General features: G+C 34.1%; 4 protein-coding genes and 1 long non-coding RNA gene across 11 annotated transcripts; 4 read left to right on the top strand and 1 right to left on the bottom strand.

Moving 5' to 3' along the window:
- The first annotated feature begins 682 nt into the window (after positions 1–682).
- On the top strand, positions 683–4,698 carry LOC132298608 (spindle and kinetochore-associated protein 1 homolog). Its single transcript, XM_059795009.1, has 10 exons — positions 683–875; positions 962–1,086; positions 1,463–1,575; positions 1,721–1,799; positions 2,778–2,845; positions 3,129–3,234; positions 3,337–3,366; positions 3,673–3,786; positions 4,265–4,377; positions 4,473–4,698. Exons 1-9 carry the CDS (start codon positions 779–781, stop codon positions 4,340–4,342), a joined length of 810 nt encoding a protein of 269 aa, XP_059650992.1. The 5' UTR covers positions 683–778; the 3' UTR covers positions 4,343–4,377; positions 4,473–4,698.
- A 445-nt stretch (positions 4,699–5,143) lies between these two features.
- Positions 5,144–5,542, top strand: LOC132300971 (14 kDa proline-rich protein DC2.15-like). The gene has a single exon (XM_059798271.1). It carries the CDS (start codon positions 5,144–5,146, stop codon positions 5,540–5,542), a length of 399 nt encoding a protein of 132 aa, XP_059654254.1.
- An 879-nt stretch (positions 5,543–6,421) lies between these two features.
- On the bottom strand, positions 6,422–7,014 carry LOC132299135 (putative lipid-binding protein At4g00165). Its single transcript, XM_059795597.1, has one exon. The coding sequence runs from the start codon at positions 6,979–6,981 to the stop codon at positions 6,583–6,585; it is 399 nt and encodes a 132-aa protein (XP_059651580.1). The 5' UTR covers positions 6,982–7,014; the 3' UTR covers positions 6,422–6,582.
- A 3,675-nt stretch (positions 7,015–10,689) lies between these two features.
- LOC132299134 (flavin-containing monooxygenase FMO GS-OX-like 4) lies at positions 10,690–14,593 on the top strand. Of its 2 annotated transcripts, XM_059795595.1 has the most exons (7): positions 10,692–11,308; positions 12,104–12,174; positions 12,833–12,982; positions 13,177–13,259; positions 13,334–13,469; positions 13,580–13,753; positions 13,917–14,588. In XM_059795595.1, exons 1-7 carry the CDS (start codon positions 10,786–10,788, stop codon positions 14,076–14,078), a joined length of 1,299 nt encoding a protein of 432 aa, XP_059651578.1. In that variant the 5' UTR covers positions 10,692–10,785; the 3' UTR covers positions 14,079–14,588. The 2 variants fall into 2 exon arrangements, with proteins under 2 accessions (XP_059651579.1, XP_059651578.1); XM_059795596.1 differs by lacking the exon at positions 13,580–13,753 and having other exon boundaries at positions 10,690–11,308; positions 13,917–14,593.
- Positions 14,594–16,523: 1,930 nt separating this feature from the next.
- On the top strand, positions 16,524–21,702 carry LOC132299132 (uncharacterized). 6 transcript variants are annotated; one of them, XR_009480021.1, is made up of 7 exons: positions 16,526–16,763; positions 17,671–17,762; positions 19,227–19,319; positions 19,460–19,527; positions 19,734–19,978; positions 20,095–20,181; positions 21,263–21,702. It is a non-coding gene; the product is annotated as an uncharacterized LOC132299132 (long non-coding RNA). The 6 variants fall into 6 exon arrangements; XR_009480020.1 differs by having other exon boundaries at positions 19,429–19,527; XR_009480017.1 differs by having other exon boundaries at positions 19,416–19,527.
- Positions 21,703–21,843: the final 141 nt, after the last annotated feature.

Raw genomic sequence — 21,843 nt, 5'->3', positions numbered from 1 at the left:
TATTCCACCGGAGCTGGCGGCAGTGAAAGTCTCGCGGGAACAACGATTTCTTGGCAACGCTGTCATCGAACTTTCTTCTTTCTTCTCTTGGAAGCGAATTTACAGCTTTTCCTTCTCTTCAACTTGCCGATCAAGAATGGGTCGGTCTTGATCAATACAGCAATGATGATGATGATGATGATATATATATATATATATATATATATATATATATATATAATAAAAAAGTAAAATTATAATTATAATTATTAAACTTGCTTCCTAATTTTTTACTTTAAAAATATTAAAAGCATAACAAATTAATAAACATAATTTTACTTTATATTTCAACTTTAGGAATAAAAATTATGATTTTATTTTTGAAGAAAGTAAAAATAAGAAAGTGAAAGCGTTAGTAAACGGGCCCTCAATTTTTTGTTTCCGTGTGATTCGTGTGAAATAGCTATTGATTGGGATCAATGATTACAAAAATCCGAATAAAACTTATATTATTCACACACTTTTTATAAAGGTAAAATATACAGTATTATTTACACATTTGATTGGCTTGGAACCAAGGTCTTGGAAATGTGTAATAATTACTGATGCATATTATTGGTAAGTTGGTAACCAAATGACGTGGTATGTGGACTGGCAATATCTTCCATTGTCATGCTTTCCCGCCAATACGACATTTGGGGTTTTAGGGATTCAAATTTCAACTCTGCTCACTTCCGATTTCTCCAAAACCTGACTCAGACAATTACAGAGAAGAAGAAGCTAGTGAGAGAAAGTAGAGATGGATGTGAAAGAAGCAGGCTCTTCACTCGACTCTCTGATCTCTTCATTCAACACACGCATAGCAGAACTTCAAGAACTCGTCATCGCTCGAAACAGTAAGTCTCATAACCTTCGCATTCTCTCATTCATCTTCAAATTCCATCGAAACAAACTCGCATATCTCCAATCGTTGTTTTTACAGTGTACGCTGCGAGCAGCGTCACCGATTTGTCGGCCGTCGATGACACACTGAAGGCCATGGAGCTTCAGGTACAGCAGATCAAAGACCGATTGCGAGAAGAGACCGAAGCTATCCCCAAAGCTAAAGTACCATTCCCTTCACTCATTCTTCACTATTTTCTTCTGTATTACTTACAATTAAGTGCCCTAATTTTAATTAGGGTTTTTTTGGATGGCAATGTTTGGCATTTGATTCAGGAATTCTAATGATTTCTTCTTCTTTTTTTTTTTTTTTTTTTTTTTTTTTTTTTTTTTTTTAAATATTTGTTGATTTGGCGAAAAGATTAAGTAATTAATTATAGTTTCTGAATAATTGGGAAAAAGAAGAAGTTGAAAATTTCGGGTTGATGGTTGTAATTTTATAAAGTGAGACAAATTTGGATATTGGTCAATACTATATCTTTAATTAGTGAAATTAAAAGCTGTGATTAAAACTGAATTGGTTTTCTTGTTCTGATTGTAGAAACTCATTGAGGCTTCGTTGCGGCAGCAGAAGAAATTGGAGAGTATGTCGGTTTATGTTCCCTTGCATTTGCCTGAAAGAGTGGCGGTCATAAATCAGGATCATAGTAAACGGTAATTTTAATTATTTGCTCCATATTTGGATTGTTTTAATATCATTTTCTTAGGGTAGATATGCAGAGCTAATTCTCCATTTTTTTTTTTTTCCCCATTTATTTAGTTTTATTGAATTTATTTATTTATTATTTATTGGTTTCAGTTTGCTGCCAGAAACCTTGCAACAAGATTTTGGTTTTGGATCTATGAAGCTTGAAGAGGAGTCGGTGGTGGTACCCAAAGTATTGGACTCTCTCTCTATGTGTGTGTGTTTGTGTGCACAAATTTATGAATCTAACTATCGAACCATATATCTGTTTTTGTATTTATATTTAGCGTTTATTTGTTGATAGTCATAGGATTTAGATAAATACACACTCTCAATTTCAGCTCATAATCAATGTGAGACTTGGAACAACTTGAACTTCTTTTGAATGGATAAGCTAAATTTTATTTCTTGCACTCTATTTGCACTTCACATTTGCACTTCAAACACATAATAGTTAAGGTTAATAAACCAATCTCACATTCTTTCTGCATAACTCCTTCCTCCCTGATGAAGAGATGAATACCGAGAAGGGTGTCTGCGCCATAAGGCATTCTAGCTCTTTGCCATGCAACATTCTCTAAACATGCCCTGTGGTGGTCAAACACTCGGTCAACGTAGATAAGTTAACATAGATAAGTGTCAACATAGATAAGTTACCAAATTTTGGAAAAATTTGTGTAGGAACGGGACATATTAGAGATCAACTTAGTCTTGACGATATATAAAATATACCAACTTGCCTTTTGGAAACATCAGATTGGGAATGTATCAAAACTGAAATGGCTCATCCGAAAATATCAAATTGACACTAACCACATTTTGCACAAAAAATGATCTACCAGATGTGAAAATTTTACTGTAATATAATAAAAAAGTGATTTGTTTATCACCATCGGATTGGAAGTTGCTTTTGATAACAATGTCACACTTGCTAAACAATGACTCCTTTTTATTGTACTGTTGGTTTAAAGATACTGACCATCGTAGTGATTATATTAAACCAAGTTGTTTGCTTAACATGGAAAACAATGTGAGGAAAAAAAGAAGCATATCTGTCCCTAGGTGACATTGTTTCAGGATATTGGATGTTATAAAGATTTGCTGAAGATACAGAATAAGGAAATTTATCTTTGATCACTTTTTTATGTAGTCTGTCATTCATAAATTTCAGGAGAAAAAGGGTCGTGCCTCCCCACCATTATGGCACATTACTGCTGATGAGCTGGCTTCCTTGTCATCGTGAGTACATTTTGACCTTTAAGAAGTGTCTTGATCACATACTTGTGTGTGTGTATATATAGATATTTCTTACTTGCAGGATAGTTATGCTACATGGTTGTCACTTATCAAAAAAAAAAAAAAAAAAAAAAAAAAGAAGTTATGCTACATGGTTATCTCCTTATATTCCTTATTCCATTATTATTATTTTTCTTTTTTATTTTTGGAAGAAGGGGAGGGTTTTAGGACATTTTAGATGATCGTATCTCGTACATTTACTATCCCTGATTCTTGCCAATCACAGGTACATGAGAGGAAGGCTCACGCTAGACAAGGTCAATGCGGCTATCAATGACATGGCAGCATATGCTGAGGCAAATGCTCAGCTTATTGCTGCCCCAAGAAAGAAGGTGTATTTTACTCTCTCTCTCTCTCTCTCTCTCTCTCTCATTCTATTCAATTGTTACTAATTTTGTTTTACTGTCCTGATCATGGTACCTTTATTTGTGAAGTTGGCAGAGGATACCTTGGAAAGAGCCCTGGTAAGTGAACTTAATCTAGGTCTTGGAATTCCTTTTAAGGACTGGTTTCATCAGATGCTTAATTCTTCTCCATAAGATACCAGTATTTTTCTGGATTTCAACACCTTAGTCCTTCCCAAATTGTGCTTGGGTGGTGCTAACACAGACTATATTTCTAGCACTAGGATTTAAGATTGAAAATTTTCCTGCCATTTTCAAGAATTTGGCTTGTGGTTTTGTGGGCTCTGATTGCTTCGTCATGTTCATAAATGTATTGGTTCAGTGTTGATGTGCGACTAATTTTCAAAATTGTGATCAAACTTGCAGCAACTAAGAGATATTGCAATGACAGAAGCAGTAAAAGGCAAACACTTTTTTCTTGAAATGGATGTAAAAGGGCCCACCTTGAAGCTTGACAACACTGGAAAAGCAATACTGACTGTGAGTGTTTTTCTTGTTAGCTAGGTGATTAGAAATCAATCAACTGCATGCAAAACCAAAGGGAATACAGTATTGTGTGGCATAACGTGAACAATAACAATTGCTTTTTATTTTAAATGATCCACAAAGTATTCACCTTTTTCTTTTTGTTCCTTTTTTTTGGGAATTAATTGGTTGACAAGAAGATATATTATGGATAAAATTATATCCTCCAAAATTGGAGGGAAGTGGAATTCTCAGAAACAAACCACTTCTTGGGAATTGCTATTTAGGCAGCTCTCATTCATATGATTCTGTGCGAATCCTTACTTAAGAGTGGTAGAACTAGAATAGAAGTTCCATGCTATACGATTTTTTTTATTATTTTAACCTTGATATAGTCTGTAAACAGAAACTACAAGAGCTTTTTATGTTTGTTTAAAGTAGCTCAGTTACTTCAATCATTATGAGTTCATCCTTGCAATGTGGTGATTCACAGGTCCTTCGGCACCTTGGTCGGATAAGTGAGACTCGGATTGAGCATCACCGTGTTATCATCCTTTTAAAACCTCAATGAATGGCTCCGTTTCCACAAATAATTCACGAAACAATGTAAGCTTATTTTTGTTTTACCTTCCAGTTTCTTTTTTTCCCTCTAAAATTGCAAGTTATGACTTGGTACTAGCGCATATTTCCTGAACTTGCAGGAGCAGAAAAGTAAAAGATGCAACTCATGAAGTAGGACATGATGGAATAGTAGACTTTTGAAAGTTGTAAGAGAATTGTCATACGATTTAGATCTCTGTTTCATCCACTCTGCACAGATGAGATTGTATTTTTCAGTTTATTTCACGGATGGCCGTTGTTTCTTTGATTTTAACCCTTAATTCCTAGTCTTCTCTTTGCTGAATATACATTGTAGAATTGGCTTTATTTGTCCTGATGATATGCTAGTCTGGTCTAAGAAGCTGTTTGTTGCAATGAAACCAAATTACAAAGTAAAATTGAAAGTTATTATTATTATTATTGTTGTTTTTTGTTTTACTATTATCATTTTCATCACCTAATTACTCATTAGTCATGATATACTATAAGTATTGAAAAAAATTTAAAGTGAATTTTAAATAGGTAGCTAACATTATTGTTGTCCATGTTAAAACAATTACTCATTCTGGTCAACTTCTATATTGATGCAAGTCTTGACACATCTCATCATAATAAATCGGATCTGAAAGGGACCAAACTCCGCATTTTTCTGTCCTATACACTAACCAAAAATCATTCCATGTGACTCATTTAAGTACTTATAACTCATGCATATAGGACTTAAATGGAATAATGAAGCTCACAAGCATTAGGGACAACTGTGTTGGATGAAATGGCTTCAAAGTCTCTTGCATCCACTGTGCTTCTCCTCTCTCTCAACATTATCTTCTTCTGTCTGATCACTTCCATCAAAGTTACCGGCTTCCTGTCACCGAAAACTTCCGAACACCATCGGGCACGCCCTCAGGCGAAGAAGACATGTCCAGAGAATGTACTGAAGTTCGGGGTATGTGGAGGTTTGATGAATTATCTGATGCACTTTGAGGTCGGTAAACCGCCGATGAATTGCTGCAAACTCATGAATGGCATGTTTGAGTTCGAAGCTGCTGTTTGCCTTTGCATGGCCATGAAAGCCAATATCATGGGCTTCAACATGAACATCCCCTTCGCCATGACCTTGATCCTGGATTTCTGCGGAAAAAAGACCCCCCCGGACTACAAATGCAAATAGTAGTGTTTTATCTCTCATTCTCTCTTCATTTATTTTTTTATTTTTTATTTTTTACCCATTTCTTTAATTACATTCTTGATTTGTTTAGGGTAATTACAAACCCATATTGATTTGATTTTTGGAATGGTTTATTCACACATCTCATCAACGATGACAACCTCCATTTTGATGGTATATGTCACGCTTTGGGAAACAATAAAATTCGCATTGTTGATGAGACAAACGTATTTTCCTTGTGGAAGATCAATTTTTATGCGTTTTCATATAATTTCTTGCATCATGATATAGTTTTTAATGGTTCAGTCCTAAGTTTTAGAAGGATTACCCTATTTTGAACCAGGTAGATCCGTTCAATTTTCCAGCTAGACTTGAACAAGTCAGCTTTAGTGTTGTAATATTATGATATTAACCATTACATTGATCGTATATATTTCGGACTCGTTGTTAAAGGAATTCTATATATTGATTGAGTGTACGTGGTCATTGTAGCCAATAACTATTCTATTTTCATTATATTTTGAAGTTTTAAGTCTTTTTTTTTTTTTTTTTTTTGAGGACTTTGTCTGTCTATTTGGGTGATAAATTGGGCAGAATTGTTAATTCTGTGAAATTTAGTTGCACCCGTTGCACCGTGCAACTGACGCATTTGATCTATCATTATCGTGTAATTCACAGGCTGGGTTAGTCTTTGTGTGCCCTACATTTCCCTACACTCTGACCAAGCGCCCACGCGTGTGTTACACGGACGGTTGAGATATACCCGTTCCCATCCACATTGCTGGCTAACATCAAAAGAGTCTATAGAAGTATGTGTAAATAAGAAAACAACATATTTTTCACTTGACCATTTTTCAGTGAGCTAGACTCAAGCGACATCACTTTCAATTAAAGAAGTAAAATCTGCTCCTAGACATTAATATTGCTTTATTTATTTGATGAACAAACATCAATAGGTACATGAGACACCAATACAAATTAATGACATAAACACCACCACAGAACACACACAACCACATCATACATGGATAGATGCACAAATTTCATTCACATACAAAGCCCTCTGGCACCTTCTTTCCACATCCATTAACAAGCAAACTGAGGGCAATGGGTATCTTGAGCTTGATGACACCCAACACATTGGCTTTAATAGCAGTACACAAACACAATGCAGCTTCAAGATCAGCTAGACCTTTAATTAGGGCACAGCACTGTTTGCTAGGTTTAGCCCCAATAATCTCTTTAACAAGCCCCAGCCATTCACCACAAACACCAAACTTAAGGGTGTCTTTCGGGCACTTGGCTGGCGTTTTAGGGACGGAGGGTGCCGAGGGAGTGGTGGTGCTTGGAGGAGGGCAGGGGACATTATGGCACGAGACGCAGCAAGCGAAAAAGATGATGTTAAGTGAAATGAGAAGAGCAAGTAGCTTAGGGCCAGCCATTTTTTTTTTTTTTTTTTTTTTCACGCAACAAAGTCCAGGCACTACTCATCATATATAGGAAACATATGTGAAATTGAGCATACATTGATGCATATCTATGAACTGGTGATTGACATTGCCTGAAAATCTTAACGTTTGTCCATGACCACTAAAATTGGAGTGGTCCTAAAGCTTGTGACACATCTCATATACCAGTCATGTGTATTCATCTCAAATAGGTGAAGAGATGTGAGTCTAGAAATGGTCTGAGGTGGACCACAGTGGCCACAAAAGGATGCCCCATCTGGTCGGCCGGAACTGCTCATCTCCAAGGGAAAGAAAATTATTTTTGGTGAGTGCCCATTCAAGATTTTTAACTTTGTAATATTAATCTGAAACAAGCAAAGTTAGAGACAGAGATCGCACGATCTTAAATGAACTTGATCGATTGTGAACTCTCTGTAGGCCGATGATATTTTTTATTTTTTATTTATTTTTTATTTTATTATTATTATTATTATTTTTAAATTATGCAATGGAGGACTTTGATTGATTGATTGATTGTACTTTCTTTTTTATTATTTTGAATATTTTAATCCTTCAAAATGTATTTCTTTTTAGGATTAATTACACTCACACCCTTGAGGTTTATACTATTGACAGCCAGATGAAAGTTAGTCTCTTTTTGAACACTCACACCCCATATCAGAAATTGCAGCCAAACAACCCCTAAAAAGATGTAAAATGACACTATTGCCCTTCAATAAAATAATAATTCTTAATCTAAAATATCAGAGTATTTAAATGACCAAAATACCCCTCAGCAGTATTAAATTACAGCCAAACAAGTCCTCACCCTCACCTACCACTACCGCCTCCCAAAACTCGGCCACCACTACTAACGCCACTTCTTAAAACTCCTATACGCCTTCACCACAATGGCCACTGCCACCTCCTCCCGCCATGGCCACCTTGTGAAACCGCTGCCTTAATCGTAACAAATCGTCGTTCTTATCTGTGTTGAAGACAAGCAACAAATGTGTATGATGTGAGCCAGATCAGTCAATTCAGATTGAGTTAAATTTCGGCGTCGGAGGTTTCAGAACTTCGTCGTCATCTAAGGGAAGGGGATGGAACTGTTGGGTTGGATCACCCTTTTTCCGGCCCAACCTTTGCCGGAAGGGGCATCACGCACCCCCACTCACCATCAATGCGCGTGGAGTTGCACCACCTATGTACCTTCATCTTCTTCCCAACAAACCCAGAACGCAACCACCAGCCCACGTCGTCATCTTCTTTACGGGCGTCGTCACAATATGGTTGCAGCGTAAGCAGTGTGATTCGTAGTCGACGTTATTCCCGGGCATAGTCAATTGCCACCGCCCTTCTCCATTTCCACCACAACACAAAAACTCAAATAATTTATACTCAACCATGCCGTCAAAGCCAAACAAACCCCCACAACACACTGCCACTACCATCACCAATTGCTAATCTACATATACAGAAAAACACACGCACCCAATTCCACCAAAATTTCAGAGACCTCTGACTTGGTATAATTTGTTGTGTATATATATATATGTGTGTGTGTGTGTCTGATTCTCTCTGAATATGGGATATATATATATATATATATATATATATATTGCCTATGGAATTTATTTTTGTATGTTGTATGTGGATTTGGACTTGATTAAGCTGGGATTTCGTGATGGATGTATATGGGTGGCGGCGGCAGCTGTGGAGTGGCGGCGGCGGCGTCTGTGATATGAAGGTAAGGGTAAGGGTGGTTTGGTCCAATAAAATGAGTAGTAAAGGTTAAAAATGTAATTCCAAGGTCAAAATAAGTTAATTATCAAGTCAAGGGGCAATAATGTTAATTCACTATGTATTAGATGTGGGAGGGGTATCTTTGTCAACTTTATCAAACCTGAGGGGTGATTATTGTTCAAAAAGGAGTCAACTTTCATCTGACTGTCAATAAGGCAAACCTCAGGGGGTGTGAGTGTAATTAACCCTTCTTTTTAATTATAAAATAAGGTAAAGTACAACCACCCTTCATGAGGTTTAGTAAAAGGACATTCAGAGGAAATTTATCTGTTTTTTGGACAAAGACACCCCTTGAAATTTCAAAAATGGATAAAGACACCCATTTACATGAGAAATTAACCGAATTACCCTTTGACTGTTTAGGAGACTTTTTTAACTTTACAATTTAATAAATTGGACCAATCTACCCTCATGAACAATTTATGCATAAAAAGAAAGTAAAAAAAAAAAAAAAAAAAAACTTTATATTGTTCACTTTTTTTTTTTTAATTTAAATAAATATCCCAAAGTTTTAAAAATGTAGACGTCTAAAATGATTTTTTGATTCAATACATATATTTCAATAAATTATATTTTATTATTACTTATTTTCTTTTTCTTTTTTATTTTTAAATTAAGATGCTTAATTTTTTCATCTTAAAAAATTAAACCAATCTCTTTTCTTTAAAAATAAAAAATATGGTACCAGTATAACTTTATTCATCTTGATAAGGAAAAATATAAACCCACCCTACCCTCGATAAGATTAATTAGATTTCATTATCAAGGATAATGAAATCTGACGTGGTTCAACAGGTAAGAATAATGGAGGAGGTCAAAAGGATTAAATCATATCCCCGACAAATCTGGCAACAAATCTCTTATGATTTCGCACAAGCAGAAGATAAGATCAACCATCGACATCGGCGGAACGATTTTGATTCCAATCAACAGTCATAAATAGGGCACTAAGCCATTAAAGAAGGTACGATGTAAAAACTATTATTAATCTCTGCCTTCTTTTTAGACCTCCGTGACTAATTTGATCGTCGGAGAACACTTGGCAGGCACTACATCAGTGTCGTCAAGGTTCATCGATCTTATCATCTCTTCCTTGCAGGAAAACGGTATCGTATCGGATTGCGCTAATTTTATCCTCAACACATCTTAAATTATATATTAAATTATATATCAAATATTATGCATTTCCCAACATAAAAGGGAAAAAAATAATAATAATAAAACAAAAGAAAAAAAAAAAAAAACAAAGGCATACATAAAGTTAAGATGCATAAAGTTAAGATGGTACCTATTTTCTTTTATGTTGAGAAATGCATAATATTTGATATATAATTTAAGATGCATACTATTGTGCTGCTACTGTATTTTTTATTTTTAAAGAAAAGAGATTGGTTTAATTTTTTTTTAGATAAAAGGATTACGCATCTTAATTTAAAAATAAAAAAAAGAAAAAAAGTAATAACAAAATATAATTTATTTGAAATATATATATTGAATTAAAAAATCATTATAGACTTCTACATTTATAAGAAGTTAGGACATTTATAAAGTAAATAACAAAAATAAATAAAATAAAAAAGTGAACAATATAAAGTTTTTTTGTTTTTTGTTTTTTACTTTTTTTTTATGCATAAATTATTCACGAGGGTAGATTGATTCAATTTATTAAATTGTAAAGTTAAAAAGCCTTCTAAACGGTTAAAGAGTAATTTGGTCAATTTTTTATATAAAGGGATGTCTTTGTTCATTTTTGAATTTTTAAGGAATATCTTTATCTAAAAAATAGATAAGTTTCTTTTTAGTATTCTTTTGTCAAATTTAAGAAATGTGGCTGTCCTTTACCTTATAAAATAATAGAGATGGTATGGCCTGTGAAGCCACATGTATACTAATCATATTCCACTGAATAAAAATCTATATTATGATATAAAGTTTAAGTCATCTAGTAATTTCTCCACCCACTTTCTTTGAAAACAAAGGCAAGAGACAGAGATGGCACGATCTTTGAAAGTGGCGGTGATCGGAGCCGGTGCCGCCGGTCTTATCGCCGCCCGTGAACTTCAAAGTGAAGGCCACCGAGTCGTCGTCTACGAAAAAGGAGACCGACTCGGTGGAACATGGGTCTACGACTCTCGAGTCGAGTCCGATCCACTCGGACTCGACCCGAACAGAGAGATCGTTCACAGCAGTGCATACCAGTCGCTCCGAACCAATCTTCCTCGGCACGTGATGGGTTTCTCGGACTATCCGTTTACTGTTGGGAAAAATGGGGATTCGAGGAATTTTCCTGGGCATGAGGAGGTGCTCCGGTTCTTGAATGATTTTGCCAGGGACTTTGGACTCACTGAGTTGATTCGGTTTGATTCTGAAGTGGTCAAAGTTGAGCAGCTTGACTTAAGAAATGACGAATGGATCGTTGAGTCGAGGACGAGTGGGTTGAGTTCAGCGGATACCTTCGAGGCAGTAGTAGTGTGTAATGGTCACTTCACTGAACCACGGTTAGCAAATCTTCCAGGTACTCTATGCTCTGTTTTTTTTTTTTTTATTATTTTTTTTCCGATAAGGTTTCTTATCTCATACAACTACTATGACTCAATCTATATGCATGTATGTACTGTATATATATAGGATAAGTGTGTGTATATATATAAAATATGAAGTAGTGAAGCCAATGAATTAACCAACTAATTTAAAAAAATCTTAATGCATTTAAAATAATAAGTTGACCTTATAATGCCATTTTAATTTCCAATAAGTTACATTGGCATAGTTTCTGTAACATAGCTCATATGTGATCTTATACTTTCAGTCTGCATCTAATAACTCAATTATATATATATATATATATATATAATAATAATTACACACACAGATAAGAGGTAATGCATAACACACTGCATTGAAGTTGACAAAAATTAATATATTATATATCTTGTCGTTGAAGGTTAAGGCTTGAAGGTTTATTGGACGCACCCAACTGTCAAAACAACAAAATAAAGCTAGTCAACAAAATAAAGCCAGTTCTCATTGTAATGTCCGTTGTATCTTGGTCTAATCTCTAGGCCTACTATCCTTATTTATTTTAATAAATTGACTCCACCTTTCAAAAAAAAAAACCAAAAATATGCCACCCAAGTTGAAATTGAATGTGATTTATGCGTTAAAGAATTCTACTTCTTTGTTGTGCAATAACAACTGTCCGGATAGAATACATTCCTGTATATATAGAATGTTTAAGGAGTAGTCTTTTTTTAATTAAAAAAACCCATTAAAAAAAAATTAAATAAAAATGATTTTCATATGTATGCAGGCATTGAGAAATGGTCAGGAAACCAAGTACATAGTCACAATTACCGTGTTCCCGAACCATTTCGGAATCAGGTATGTTACTCTGCTATTTCCACGTTTTGTGGTTTGAAAATTCTAGGAAAATTAAATTACCTTCAAAACAAGATAGTATCTGGTTCTTAAAAGCAATCTTAAAATGTTTAAAATATAATAGATGAAATGACATGTACTAGAAAAGGTTGGAGACCTTGATGAACCCAAAAATTTTGTTAAAAGAGGGTGCTATTGAAGTTTTTTCATAGTTTCAATGGGCGCATTTTTAAAATTTTACAAAATGTAAAGGTACATAATGCAAATAAAAAAAAAATCAGTGGGACACGAGAAAGACTTTCCTGCACCTTTAATAATTAGTTATTTGTGCCATCAACTAATTATATAATGTTACATAAGTAAAAATATTTTATTTTAGTGGATCCTATCAGTACGTGTCAGTATCTAATCAGTTGGTGATAGCTAAGCCACTAATACAACCCACACAATTAAGTTTTTCAAATTGAACACCACATAAGACCGTGCTTGGTTGGAGAGAGATAATTCACATGGCGGATCCTATTGACGTGAGATTAATATATTAAGACGAGGATGATAATGACGTTAGTGGAATTAGCACACACACCAAATAGAGTTCTTATACTTGTAATTCGATCTATTTAATTGTTGCAAGTACTCCCTGAAAAATTCCAACTTACAGATTGTGGTTATGGTTGGAGCTGGGCCTAGTGCGATTGATATATCCAGAGATATTGCTAAAGTTGCCAAAGAAGTTCATCTTTCATCAAGATCCCCTAGTGTTAAAGTCTCAAAATTAGACAACTGCGACAATATATGGCAGCATTCAAAGGTACTAATATATATGTTCCCTTGGACATCCCATGAAATTTGTATATTTATACAACACTCTTCAAAGACGTCAATTACTTAAAATCATCAATAACATCATGTTGCAAAATCATATGTATATATCTGTTATTTATTTATTTATTTTCAATAAAAGCATTTCAAGATGTGAAATGATGAATTTTAATCTTGTTATAGATTGATTATGTCTATGAAGATAGTACGATAACTTTTGAAGAGGGATATTCTGTTAAAGCTGATGTCATTTTTCATTGTACTGGGTATATATCAATTCCGAACTAGTTTATCTTTTCATTGGCTTGTTCATGGATGACTCTTATATGTTTGTATAAAGGTACAAATACCATGTTCCATTTCTGAAAACAAATGGAACTGTGACAATCGATGACAACCGTATCGGACCACTTTATAAGCATGTCTTCCCACCCCAGCTTGGTCCTTGGCTCTCCTTTGTTGGAATACCTTTTAAGGTCAGTTGTTCCATTTCAAATTGTTGATTTTTTCGTGTCGATTCAAGCAAGCAACTATGAAATTTATGGTAAATTATGTAGCGGAATTTTTTCTTTACAATAATTATTAGGCCATTGTATTTCCTTTGCTGGAGCTACAATCCAAGTGGATAGCGCCAGTTTTATCCGGTAAGGTGTCTCTGCCATCCAAGGAGGAGATGCTGGCTGATGTTGAAAAACTTTACCGGCATATGGAGGAATCCGGGATCCCCAAGCACTATACCCATCAAATTTATCCACATGAGGTTTTCATTCCCCAGTTGCCATTCTTGTTGTACTCTTCACTTTTAAATTTCATTCCCCAGTTGACAAGTATTGAAAAGTTGTTATAGACATTGATGGCTCTAGACATATATGCATGGATATATATTTATATATATATAAATATATTTCATGGTTTGATGGCAGTTTGAGTACATGGACTGGTTGGCTGCTCAAGTGGGAATACCACCTCTGGAGGAGAAGAGAAAAAGGTTATACGTACAAATTTGGAAGCTTGCTACTAGTTCTCAACCGGAAGGATATAGGGACGAATGGGATATTGATAACTGGATAAGCCAAACTATTTAATTACTTAAAAACAGCATACTCTGCCGGGGTCTGAAAAGGGTAAGATATATACAGTCTTTAACTTTTAAAAGATTGTTTTCGTGTTTCGTACCATAATCTTCAAATAACAATGAACCAACTTTATCGTGTTTTAATCTGTATACAAACATTTTATTGAAAGCTCATTCAAGCAAAATGATTGTATGAAAATTACTGGAATAAGATTCGCCAAAGAAATCTGTTTCTTGGTAATGTCCATTTCGTAGTTATGAACAGTAAGGTTTACATTGTGCAAAAAGTGGAACATCCCTCTCTCACGCACACAAATGGATGACCAAAAATTTGGTTTTTTAGTCTTCATCTCACAATCATGATTTTTCTCAGAAACATATATTAAGGCAGGCCTGCATATGCTGATCTTATTTTTGATAATTGCCCATTCAAGATTTTTAACTTTTAAATATTAATTTAAAACTAACAAAATTGGAGGCAAACATATGATACCATTGAAAGCATATGCTGCTATATAAGAAAAAAAAGGCAAATTGAAATTAGGTCATTTTTCAACCGGATGAAGATTTTTGTTTTAGATTTCACGTATATTTGAATCAATGATTTAACATTTTACTTACACCCCAAATATCAAATTTTGAAGAGTCAGAATATTTTTTAGGTGTTAAATGACTAAGTAATCCTTTGACCTCATAGTTTATGCAATGTATTATTTTCCTTATTGTATTCTGGACTCCTTAGGAGGGTTAAGCTTTCACGGATCTGAAAATAATTTTCCTTTCCGGCCAGGTGATTAGTATTATTGCAAAACATCATTACTTTCCACTGGTGTGAGATGCACCTAACGCACTCATAAGACACCCAATATATGGAATCAGACATTTGAGGGAGACTTTGAAATGTCAAATCCAGAATTTGACAGATATGGCTTAATCCCAAACAGATATGAAAAAAGTGTTCAAAATCTAGCGAAACTTTTTTATGCATCAACGAGTTCAAAATCCATATGGAGAGAGAATAGGGGCTTTTTTGTCTTTTAAAATTATATATATTTTGTATTAAAAAATTAAGAATAAAATGATTAATTCGCATGTGTTAGATGTCAAAAAGCATATTGGGATGTAAGTGCAAGTTGAAATCAAAATCTTTATTTAGTTGAAATATAATTTAACTTTAAGGATATCAGTGTAATTTATCTTTATAAAAATTATTGACAAGAATGCCAAGTCCTTGCATTCTCTGAAACACCAAACTCGAGTGAAAAAATAAAAGAACTTAGGGCCTCTTGGGTTTATATTTTTTATTCTCAAAGAACTGAAAATTAAAAAAAAGTACAAAAATTCAATTTGATTGAAAATTTCGTTATAAAATGACATGTTTTGAGAGTTATTTTTATAATTATTCGGAAATAATTTTCTGTCTTTTGAATTTTAATAAATTATTCTTTGAATTACAAACCGAACATACTCTTGATTTTTCCTTAGCTTGAACTCCTTAAATTGAATCAAACTAGTATCAAACAAAGAATAAAATTTGAGAACTTTAAAAATAAATAAATAAATAAAATAGGAGCCCTAAAAAAAACACATATAATGGTTCAACGAGCTAAAGCTCCAACGCAACTTAAACAGGAGTCCATAGCTACAAAAGTGACCGTTAGTCTGGAAAAGTCAATCCGCGGATCACAAATGCGACTTTCAATTTAGCTGCAAGGCACAGTACAAGAAAATTTGTCGATGGTGACAAAAATTTAGTGAGTCTCAAATAAAAAAATTATCATAAGCTACGAAATTATATTATTTTAATTAATTACAATTCGATATACAAACTAATGTATTAATTTTATTTGCGTGTAATTTCAAGCAACTTACTATTTACTGTTTAGAGAACACAGCACACCATTTTTAATTTTTATTACTTTTTATCCGATTATATTATCAACTTTTTCTTTCAACTCTCCCTCCCTCTCTCATTGCTGTGCCCATTGTCTTAGGGCTCAGTTTGGTACAATGAATATGGGAGGAACAGAAAAGGAAAGAAAGAAAATAGAAGAAAATAAAAGATTATGTTTGGTACAAAATATTGGTTGGAAAGGGAAGGGAATGGAGGTGTTTGAAATGAAAAACAAAAGTATAAACAGCAACTTTTGTTATCTTTCAAATTCAAAAAATGGAAGGAAAAGAAATAAAGTTAATATTTTTAATACCAAATTTGCCTTTATATCTGTAATAGAAATATTTTATGAAAAATAATATTATTACATTAGTTTCCTTTCATCCCTTTTCCCATTATTACTATCATTTTCTTTCTATTCTTTTATTAATCAACCAAAAGTCTCAATTTTTTTCTTTAGAGATTTTTACATATTCCGACCAATTAATAACTAGATAAATGGATAATGTGTTAATTTTATTTAATTTTTTAATTACGTGTGGGGTTGTAATTAGTCGACACCATGTACAAATTTTTCTGGTTTCTTCTCCTTTCATGTCTGATTTCGCTCTCTCTCCCTCTCAATTGAGCTGGGTTCAATACAGCTCTCTTTCGTCCTTCAAATCCATCCAAACACACATTTAACAGCTACTCTCTCTCTAAAATACTGTCTCTCTCTCTCTAACATTACTGATTTCTAACAAGGAAACACGCATCCTCTCGAAATTGTTGGCCGATCACTGAGACTCTGACTGTTCCCAGGTAAATGTCTCTCAACTTTAATCTCTGTCTGTATCGCTCTCTCTGTGGATCAATAATTTTATAGGTTTCTTCTAATTCTTCTACGATCTGTTTGGTTGAATGAGAACCATAGGAAAGTAAGAGAAAATTGGGATGTTAAACACCAATTTTTAGCCCCAAATTAAGGCTCGGATTTTTCAAGTTCGCTTCCGATGATTTAGCAGCAATCGAACTGTTAACAGTTTTTTCTCGTTTTTGGTTTGTTTTTTGTTTTGGAAGTGTGTACAGATCTGAGTGTGTGAGGACTCGATGCTTATAAAAATTGATTGAGTTGAGTGGATTTAGCAGAAATCGAACCGTTTGTGTGTATATACACTTGTATATATAATATATGTATACATGTATATGTTTGTGCTTGTTAATGATTTTGACTAGTATTATACGTAACTTAAAAATAACTTACACTGCCACTGAAGTGGTGACTGGTGAGTCTCTCTCTATAATACATCCACATGTGTGTATGTTTGTACATTAGTGTGTGTCAGAAATTTTGGTAGACCATCTTGCACTACTATTTACTATTCTGTTTTCATGTTTCAGCATTGTTCGAGTTTTATTTTACAACTCCCAAATAAAAGCACTCTAGCTGGAAAAAAGGGTAGAGTAATGGGATCACAATAGGCACACCTGGAAAAAAAGGATTAATATAGTTGCTAATCTTGTTATGATATTTTTATTTCTAACACCTATGTTAATTTACTGTACATCAACTATAATGCGATCTTGTTATTTCGAATACTAACCTTGATTTGAGATAATTTAATCTGCTTGATTAATGTAGCAACCGTTTGTTTTCTTCTGTTTAACTAATTTTTTTGAGGCATTGGCCTTTTTTTTTTTACTTATAATTTTTAATTCCCTATTGCAGATGAGGAGAGAAGAATTAGTGAATTGGAGAAGAATCTGAACTGTTCACTGCTAATTACTCCTAAACTTCATGAGCTATAACCTCTCCAGAAGGTATATATCTTCATATCTATATATCTATATTTTTTCATTGTTAAGAAATATACTCACACACTCACATGCCCCTATGGGGACTTGAACACTCAACCTTCTACTTTGGAAGGTGAGGAAGTACCACTAGGCTACAGCCTTTGGTTGTATTTTGTTCTTTTCATCTTACCCTCAAGTATCTACTGTTCTGTCATGGAGTTTTTGTCTCCTGTTCAGTTGTAAATATTTGTGGTAAATATTAATTTACTGGAAGATTTGTTTATATCTATCCTAAGACTATTAAAAATTTCCCTCTTTTGAATATCACAAGGAGATGAAATTGAAGCGAGTTAAGTAGTGGTTAGCTGTAAATTTGATACCAGACATGGTCAGCTTCAGAGCAAATTGGCATTAGTTTGCAATCTTATATTTTTTCCCCTTTGCCCTTGGACATGGAACTTGAGAACTACTGCTCTGCAGTTAGCCACATACCCAAGGATCCAAGGAAAACCTAATTGGACTTTAAGGGAGAATTGATACATGCTGTTTGATGCATGTTTAGATTGAACTGAAGAAATGCAGAATTATCGTATTATCTACTGTATTAAAAGTTGTAATTTGTAAAATATATACCATTCAATCATATGCATTAACTGAAATATGTGATTAGCCCCTATGTTAACCCCTTTTACAATAAGAGTAAAAGTACTCTAGCTAAAATTAAAGTTCCAGAATGCAATTTGCTTTGTGTAAAAGCACAACAATCTGGATTTCTTCAGGTTGTGTTGTGTCAAGAATAATAAGGTAGACTATGACTTAGCATTACAAATAACAGATTGAACTACTCTTAGAGGCACTCTCTTCATGGGTAGCATTTTTTCTCCTTTTATTTATTTATTTATTGTGAGCTGGAGGTAGTAAGATGCATAATTAACGTATAAAAAAGTGTCTTTCTTCTTCTTATTTGAATAGCCCCTATGTTAACCCCTTTTACAATAAGAGTAAAAGTACTCTAGCTAAAATTAAAGTTCCAGAATGCAATTTGCTTTGTGTAAAAGCACAAGAATCTGGATTTCTTCAGGTTGTGTTGTGTCAAGAATAATAAGGTAGACTATGACTTAGCATTACAAATAACAGATTGAACTACTCTTAGAGGCACTCTCTTCATGGGTAGCATTTTTTCTCCTTTTATTTATTTATTTATTGTGAGCTGGAGGTATTAAGATGCATAATTAACGTATAAAAAAGTGTCTTCCCTGGTGTGGGTTGTTGGGATTCTCTTGTGGTTCTCCTTCTCTTTTCCAGTAAACTTCATTTTACCTTACTCTATAAAAAACTATATTTTTTGTTTCTCCTTGCTCTATGGCACTTACCTGATTCTGTTTTTGCATTGGTTTTAGGCTGCATAGGCTTTGAATAATAGTATGATTGATATTCTTCTTCTTCTAGTCACTTGTGCTTTAATTTGAATTTTATGTTGTTTTACAGAAGCGTAATTCTACAAACAAGGTAAATCGTGCCAAGCAACCCACTACACATACCGCTGGATCAAAAAGCTTTGCACGGTTGCATGATGAAGAGGTAATATTTTATTTCCTATGTAGCATACTTCAGTACTATATGTTGTTGTGGATTCAAGTTTGAAGGAGATCTGGAATGTTTTCTATTTTATTTGAGGATGGTCTAAAAGAGGTCTCATGGAGATGATTTAAGCTGGGCAGATATGTATGTAATTACCCATAAGCAGAAGAATGGGCAGCCTATGGATGATGCATCTGCAGCTATCATTGTAAGTTGAATCTTAGCGATATAGAACTCATTTGCAGCTAATCTTTTCCATTTTTACTCGTCAATCTGCAGCTACCCTGACTTTTGATGCCTTTATGTTTTAGTCCTTGAATCTGAAATAAAATGGATAATTTTGTTTACAAGCTACATAGCCTTAATGAAGGAAATGCGACAATATTTATGGGGCTATGATCTATGGTTCTGCAGAATCAGTTCAAAGAATGAGCAAGCCAGCAACCAACACAATCTGCTGTAGCTAGGGATGACTTATTCTCTTGAGTTATGGGAGAAAAAAGACATGTATTTGTGGGGCAGAAGACCTAGTCACATTCAAATTATGAGGACTGCTTCCGAGGCGAGAAGGGAATCCAATGAAGAGCAGATGCAGATAGTGATGAAGAAGATTGCACGACTGGAAGGGGAAAAGCACACTAATAACTCAGACCGACAAGGTTCTACTAAATCATATCCTCATCCTTCTAAACTCTTTGGATTCCCAACAAGTAACATCATTTATATTGTCTATTTGTAAAAGGTTTTAGTTTGTTAAATTGTTTAATTTTCATAGGTTCATAACGAGATCGGAACTTCTCAAGCACCACAACATGCAAGATCATCGTCCTCTTCAAATAAACGTGTTGTTCCATCCTCTAAGGTATATTTTACATCATTTATTTTCAATGTTATGGCTGACTCCAACGTGTGTTTACCTGTAACTGTTTAGTTTTAGACTTTGGTTAGGATATATAAGGTGTTTACTACCTATTTGCTTTCAGGAAGAATTTAAATGATCTGGAAATTGACTGTTTTGCTGGTCTTTTACCTCAAGAAGAGAGAATTGTATTTTTTAGATCATGGCTTCAATGAATATATGCTGTTTACAGATATTTCATAGCCTTGCTTATTGTTTTGTTAACATGCTGTTATAAAACTTCATTGTGGTATTTGTTAATTATATATATGCACCAAATCTAATACCGTTGAGCAAGTTTGTCAAAATAATTTACAGGTGCGGGACCAAATTTTCCAGGTTTAATTTTAGAATTGATAAATCCAAGTCTACTTGATATAGCCGGCTGCTGCCTTTCTTAGCCGGAAATTTCACGGAAATTATATGCAACAAAAAGCTGATCAAATAAATAATCTTTTGTATGCTTATCTTGTATTCCTACACTTTCCTTTTTCCTTCTGTTGGTGCGAATAATTCTCGGATTTTCTATTATTAATTGGGACTTAATTCCTTCTCTTAATTGCTTCCTAGCATTAGTACAATGACCAAAAAGAAAGCTGCCATGTAAAAAAGTGATCATGAGAGAGATGGGTAAGATAAATTAAAGTAGTAGTATTTCTAATACGAGTAGAGAATGCATACAACAAAAGAAGACTTGTGAACTAAAAGTCCATGTATGGGAAGGAAATTAAATAGACTCAAAATCACCATCACCTATTTAGATACAAAATGGTGACACTTCTATTTTTACTTCATCTTTTTTCCTTATGCAAATAATGATGTTAGTTCCTGCAATTCTATTGCTCTTATCTAAAAATTATAATAATTTATTGTAGGAAGGAGAAGAAAAAACAAAATCGTAGCCATTAGACATCCTTCACGATCTCATTTCTTCTCATCAGTTGTATCACTTGCAATGACACCCTGACTTTAAGACTCGTTGTTTGGTACAATGGTAAAATCAGGTTGTCAAGTATGTTGATATATGTTCTTTTTATATCTGCAGGTTCAGGGTCTGATTGAAGTTCTCTTGTTGAGTTCTGAAACCCTACTTTTGTCAATGGATTCTTACTTAGAATAGTTCCTATTGCCACAATAGGAACTATTCTAAGCAAGAATCTAGTGTCAAAAATAAGTGACATTGAACTGGGACCTGACCATTGGGAAGCAAAAATTTTGGTACCGATAGCACGACAAGAGCCTTTACCGAGACCGGATAAGCTGTTTGAAAGTAGTTGGTGATTCTGGTGGAGCAAGTGTTGCTTCGGCATCTTCTCGTGTATGTACTTCTCTGTCAATTGTTTTTTCAAAGAAAGGGGAACAAAATATTGTCATTCCACCTTCCATGTTCTGTTAAATTTGTATCCTTCAGTTCCTTTCCATCCTGCCAAGGTTTTTTCACTAGAATTTAATCCTAGAACACCATATTATTTCATTTTCGCTGCATGTTCATCTTACTTCATCAAGCCTTCTCTGCTCTGTGGTAAAGTCACTAGCCACTGGCTTTTTTTATTGCATTTAGCCCTTGAGTTTAATCCCATGATCATCATCATATATTTCTCAGAAGCTATTTGCTGAATAAATATA

The sequence above is a fragment of the Cornus florida genome, unplaced genomic scaffold (assembly GCF_030987335.1).
Source record: "Cornus florida cultivar Cherokee Brave unplaced genomic scaffold, ASM3098733v1 CherokeeBrave_3.0.0_Hap2_Chr03, whole genome shotgun sequence".
NCBI lineage: Eukaryota > Viridiplantae > Streptophyta > Magnoliopsida > Cornales > Cornaceae > Cornus > Cornus florida.
The sequence above is the reverse complement of the archived record's forward strand: the minus strand, read 5'-3'. Positions and strand labels throughout refer to the sequence as shown.

Excerpts from the sequence above, each read along its gene's own strand:
- LOC132298608 (XM_059795009.1), top strand. The coding sequence starts at position 779 with ATGGATGTGAAAGAAGCAGGCTCTTCACTCGACTCTCTGATCTCTTCA. Across the intron at positions 876-961 it reads ACTCGTCATCGCTCGAAACA|TGTACGCTGCGAGCAGCGTC; the intron begins GTAAGTCTCATA and ends TTGTTTTTACAG. Across the intron at positions 1,576-1,720 it reads AATCAGGATCATAGTAAACG|TTTGCTGCCAGAAACCTTGC; the intron begins GTAATTTTAATT and ends TATTGGTTTCAG.
- LOC132299135 (XM_059795597.1), bottom strand. The coding sequence starts at position 6,981 with ATGGCTGGCCCTAAGCTACTTGCTCTTCTCATTTCACTTAACATCATC.
- LOC132299134 (XM_059795595.1), top strand. The coding sequence starts at position 10,786 with ATGGCACGATCTTTGAAAGTGGCGGTGATCGGAGCCGGTGCCGCCGGT. Across the intron at positions 13,260-13,333 it reads GTCATTTTTCATTGTACTGG|GTACAAATACCATGTTCCAT; the intron begins GTATATATCAAT and ends GTTTGTATAAAG. Across the intron at positions 13,470-13,579 it reads TTGTTGGAATACCTTTTAAG|GCCATTGTATTTCCTTTGCT; the intron begins GTCAGTTGTTCC and ends AATAATTATTAG.
- LOC132300971 (XM_059798271.1), top strand. The coding sequence starts at position 5,144 with ATGGCTTCAAAGTCTCTTGCATCCACTGTGCTTCTCCTCTCTCTCAAC.